This window comes from Pollachius pollachius (genome assembly GCF_949987615.1).
Source record: "Pollachius pollachius genome assembly, chromosome: 4".
In the NCBI taxonomy this organism is placed as follows: domain Eukaryota; kingdom Metazoa; phylum Chordata; class Actinopteri; order Gadiformes; family Gadidae; genus Pollachius; species Pollachius pollachius.
The window spans coordinates 23,375,443-23,380,758 of NC_136937.1; the positions used below are offsets into that span (position 1 = coordinate 23,375,443).

Here is a 5,316-nt window from a genome sequence, read left to right on the forward strand (position 1 = left end):
GAAGGTTTTTGGTAAAAACCAAGATGGCTGAAAATCCATTACGGCACAACATAGGGTGAGTTTAACTCAGCTTGTTTGTAAAAATTGGATGAATGGGTCAAAAGTTATAAACATAAATGCATGTCCAACTTTGACCTGTTGGTTGTGATAGAGCTCTTGAGCCAGCGACGCCAAAATCTGTGAGGGATCATGGGACTGTCCTGAATCAGTGTGCCAAATTTCACAACTACCAACAATTACCAAGGTGTTCTATGGGCTGCCATAGACTCCCATCATGAAAGGATAACAATAAAAATAATAGGAAAACGTAGAAAAACAATGATTGTCTCGCAGCTTCGCTGCTTGACCCCCAATAAATCTCTTTACGGGCGAGGCCATCTATGATGTGAGCGTCATCACTGAACTCTGTATACTCTCAGAATTCCAAGGGGGCCAGACCAAAAGGGGGCGCGCCTCCTTGAAATACCGCAAGAAAGCCGGGAGATTTCCCCACTTCCAACTCTGAAGGCTGGTGTCCGAGGCATCTGGATCACACCAAAATAACGTTTTGGGAAACACGCATATTAAGGTAGAACTTAAAGGAGAGGTTACGAATGATGTAGCGTTAAGAAGGCTCTAAGAAGGTTTCGGGAAACCGGGCCCAGCTCTTTAACGACATGATGGCCATCTCTCTGCGTTTTTCAAATCTTTCAACTTTTACACTTTTTCTGCCTTTTTTTTTAATAATGTAAGTCAAGTCTCTGGCACTTAAACTACTTCAGACATCTTAACGTGGTCAATTTTCAACGTTAACCGAATTTCGATTACCTTTATATATTATTTTTCGCCGAATTGGACTACTTTTTACGAAGTTCAGACATTGGTGTCACCAGCCTTCCGAGTTGCAAGTGGAGAAATCTCCCAGCTTTCATGCAGCATGTCACGGAGGCACGCCCCCTTTTGGTAGGAATTCTGAGAGTATACCGAGTTCAGTAATGATGCTCTCAACAAAAATGGCTGCACCCGTAAAGAGATTTATTTTCTTTGTATTTGTACCACTTTGGTCATTTTAATGTTGATTGCTCGAATGCTCTTACACACTTGATTACATTGCTACTTTATTCTCGTCACCAATTTATGCATTGCACGGTCTTGCTGTAGGTGCAATAAGATGTAAAGTTGTGTTGTTTGTTTTCGAGCTGGTTTGCTAAAGAGGCTAATGTAGATAACAATAAACAACAACTTGCCAATGTCATGACACAATAACAAAGACGAACGGGAATGCCCGAGACCGGAAATGACGTGGCAATGGCAATTCAAAAGGCCGGTGTCCGAGGCATCTGGATCACAACATTAGCTCTGACGTTAGCTGTGACGTTAGCTTTGACGTTAGCATTTTAGCAACCACGCTCTCGCAGTTCGTTAGGATGAAACGCATTGTAGTTGTTACAGTTGTAGGTAATGAACATGGCAAGGGTGCTCCACTGCCATGCAGGAGATCTCCCTGAGTGTGTGTGGTGATGGCTGGTTTAACCTGTGTATACTGATTACTCAATGTGCAACAGGTGTGCAGCTTCACCCAGCCCCAGGGTCCAATCAGACTCGGCCAGGTGAGGCTGCTTCAACCAGTTGTCATCCACATACACTCACACAGACCTACACTAGACAAATCTACAATAATGGAAAAAAATATTGAGTAGTGTGTAGTAAACATTGTAATATGGCTTATTATTTCAAAAATAGTGTTGCTTTGTGTTTACATTATATGCTTTCCATTGTACTGTCATTGATATAATTTCGGTGTTGATTTGGGTTTGCTCAAACACACTGGGAGCATACGCATCACCTACTGCATGGCCTTCTGCAGTAATAGTTGTTTATGAACTCTGTGAGAACTCTGTGCTCAGCTGTACTGCTGTATCTTTTTCTTTACTATTTGCATATGAGGAGGTACTTGAAAGGTCTTGATGAACATTTTGTTCAAAGTTTGGGAACCACTGCCTGTGATACTGTGTTGCACTTGTAGGATAGTTCAGAGGCAGTTGTGTTTGATCCCCATTGAACACAGTTCACGGTCTTTGGCAGACTCTAGGCATCTTGGGCAAAATGCCCCCTAATCCCTAGCTGCTCATTGAGTAATACTGTAAAATACTGTAGAAATACTTGTATTTTATACACTTCATCCAAGTTTTCTTTAGTGTAATATCTTGGTAACAAAACAGGAAACAAGGTGTCACTCCACCCATGGCAGCTGTGGTTTCCGGCCCTGAATCTATACCATCTCCCCCAAGAGGCTCTGCCATAACCTAGTAGGACCAGCCTGGGAACCAGACCAATACAGTGGGACTGCCTCTGAACTCACGGTGAGTCACTTCGAAAAAAGCACCTTAATATCTGTGCTTCAATTGACTAATGAAAAGTTGTCACATTGAATTTGTTACTATTCGTATTTTTTACAACTAGTCAAAGAATATCATGCCTGATGTCCACAGATTGAGAATGAGAAATGTGTTGTCTGATGTGTTCCTGAAAGAGGCGCATGTTTAGCGGAACACCTTGCTTCAGAGTACATCTTACTTAACGGAGTGCTAAACAGGGAACTTACTGCAATGTGGTGCACCAATTCTTTCACCAGAGCAGGGGAAAACAAGACTCTCATTTTGGGTCATACACTGATGCCAAGATCAATTCTTTTATATTCTTTCATTTATTTGAAAGCACTTTTCAAAACAGCACAGACGAAAAGATCATGGCAAAGATAAAATAAGGGGGAGAGTGACTAACTAATTGGATAAATATATATTTCAACTGTATTAACAATTATTTTAATTCAATAAATACACGTCACCTGAATGTACAAACAAACAAAAGTCTTTGATATTAAAAAGATTATGAACTTGTAGAGCCATGTTTATTTACCAGTGTGCTCTTGGTTGGATAAGGATGTTGGCCTCATTAGTCAAGCTACCTATTGGCTAATGCAAGACATTGACACAATCCATTTTTTTTCTGAACCAGCAACTACTGACGACAGAAAGGCATCACAACCTTTTGATTTTGGGGAAGCATTTGCCAAAATTGCAGCGGTGAGTTTATTTTAAATAAATAAGTCCTACTTTTTATTGTTGATGATCTATGAACTGGAATACATTGGTCTTAATGATGTCCCTTTAATTAATGTAATACATATAAGCCAAGCCTGATTAAACATGCCTTAAAAATGTTTTTTCCGTAATCATCGTCCTAACACTATATAACCGTCCACTCCACAGACATGAGTCACATCTTCAACTTCGAGGATTATTATGACACCAATTATAGCACCATCAACAACACCACCTTCGTTCTGGACCCCGACACATTGATCTGTAATGTTGAGATTTCTCCCACAGTGGCCAGGCTGCTGTGTTTCACATACATTGTTATTTTCCACATGGCAGTATCGGGCAACATGTTGGTAGGGTTGGTGATCTGTGTCCATCGGCGCACCCTGACTCCGTCGGACGTGTATTTGTTCCACCTCACCATTGCCGACTTCATGCTGGCTCTCACGCTGCCCTTCTGGGCCACCAAGGCCGGCCTCCAGACTTGGATTTTCGGGGACTTTATGTGCAAGTTTGTCAGCCTCATCACGGAGGCCAACTTCTACACCAGCATCCTCTTCCTGGTGTGCATCAGCATCGACCGCTATCTCACTATCGTCTGCGCCGCCAGTACACGTGTATACCGCCAGCGCTACTGCAGCCGCTTCGCGTGTGCGTCTATATGGGCCATGGGCGTGTTGCTGGCCCTGCCCGCGCTCATCAAAGAGGCCTTTGTCCTGTCCACGGAGAAGGTGGCGTGCGCCGAGTCCTTGCTCAGCAATTCGATGTGGAAGGACACCACGCGGGTGCTCCGGCACGTGGTGGGCTTCCTGCTGCCGCTGGTCGTCATGGTGACGTGCTACGGCATCACCATCGCCAGGCTCCTGCGCACGCGTAGCTTCAAGAAGCACCGGGCCATGCGGGTGATCATGGCGGTGGTGGTGGCCTTCCTGCTGTGCTGGATGCCGTACCACCTGGCGTTGATCACCGACACCCTGATGCGGATTGGCCTGCTGGAGTACGACTGCACGGCGAGGAAGGCGGCGGACACGGCGGAGCGGGTCACACTCTCGCTGGCTCTGGCCCACTGCTGCATCAACCCTGTGTTGTACGCCATCGTGGGGGAGAAGTTCTGGAGCAACCTGGCCAAGATCAGGATCCACCGAGACGTGATGGTCTCAAGGTCCAGATATAGCAGGTCGACGTCTCAGACGTCTGAAGGGAACGGGCCGGTTTTCTGAAATGACCCCGCCGAAAGGAGCGAATTCTCAGGCCCTTGGCCAAAGATGACGTGCAGACAGCGCGTTCACCACGGCTAATTCTATGTCTTATACACATACAATTAATTAATTGTACATAACATCACCTGTAAATGTATTGTTCAACATAAGTAAACATAAGGTTCAGTGCCAAAGTTTGAGTCTGACACATTGATTTAAACACATTGGTTTTTTACTTGTCTTATTACAAAGCTTCAAAGTTGGATACATTAATAGATAAGGCTTTATGGCTTAAAATATATATTTTATAGGCCCAATGGCCCTACGCTTCTCACTCCGCCAAGAGGTCCCTGGGGGAAAAGGTTGAAGACCTCTGAAAAATAATGATCGAAAGGTTGCTTACTTTTTAATGTATTAAACAGTGTCCTGATAAATGTGAACCTGTAGTCAAAACAAAAGTGTGTACTTTGTTTTAGTTTAATGTTATTTGCTTTGCTTGCTGAAGACTAATACTGCTTTTTGCGTTAATTGCATCAGCTGTCACTGCTCATCAAATAAAGCCGACTTCAAATCTCAGTTATTTCCCTTTTTACCCGCTGAATCCCGTTGAGCTCTGTGGCTGTTCATGAAGTGAAACGCTGCCATCTATTGGTTTGAAAGATTATTTTCACATAGGTTGGTCGATCAACGAAAGTCGTTGTGTGTTACTACATTAATCAGAACGTGACTTTAGAAACAGATGGTTTTATTGTTGTAACTCCGTGAGCTAGTAACTCCAGCGTGGCTTATCATTGTCTTATTCTAACAACACATATATATAGTTAGTATACAATTAGTTACAGGTGCCGCCACCTAGTGGTTGGTGGTAGTCTTTATTTTAATATTAATTGTGTACTCATATCATCCCATCCCCTTTTCTTTAGATGTACGCTACCAAACTCATGAACTAGATTATTCCTATAACAACTTCATCTTAACAATCTGCATCAGCACTTGTTTGCAGTACAAACATGAACATAACATAAACATTGTTA

General features: G+C 43.3%; 1 protein-coding gene across 1 annotated transcript; it reads left to right on the forward strand.

Annotated features, from left to right (window-relative positions):
* Positions 1–2,275: 2,275 nt before the first annotated feature.
* LOC307075253 (C-X-C chemokine receptor type 2-like) lies at positions 2,276–4,783 on the forward strand. Its single transcript, XM_079735794.1, has 3 exons — positions 2,276–2,342; positions 2,998–3,065; positions 3,252–4,783. Exon 3 carries the CDS (start codon positions 3,254–3,256, stop codon positions 4,301–4,303), a length of 1,050 nt encoding a protein of 349 aa, XP_079591920.1. The 5' UTR covers positions 2,276–2,342; positions 2,998–3,065; positions 3,252–3,253; the 3' UTR covers positions 4,304–4,783.
* Positions 4,784–5,316: the final 533 nt, after the last annotated feature.

Bases quoted from the DNA above. Each gene is read 5' to 3' on its own strand.
- LOC307075253 (XM_079735794.1), top strand. From the start codon at position 3,254: ATGAGTCACATCTTCAACTTCGAGGATTATTATGACACCAATTATAGC.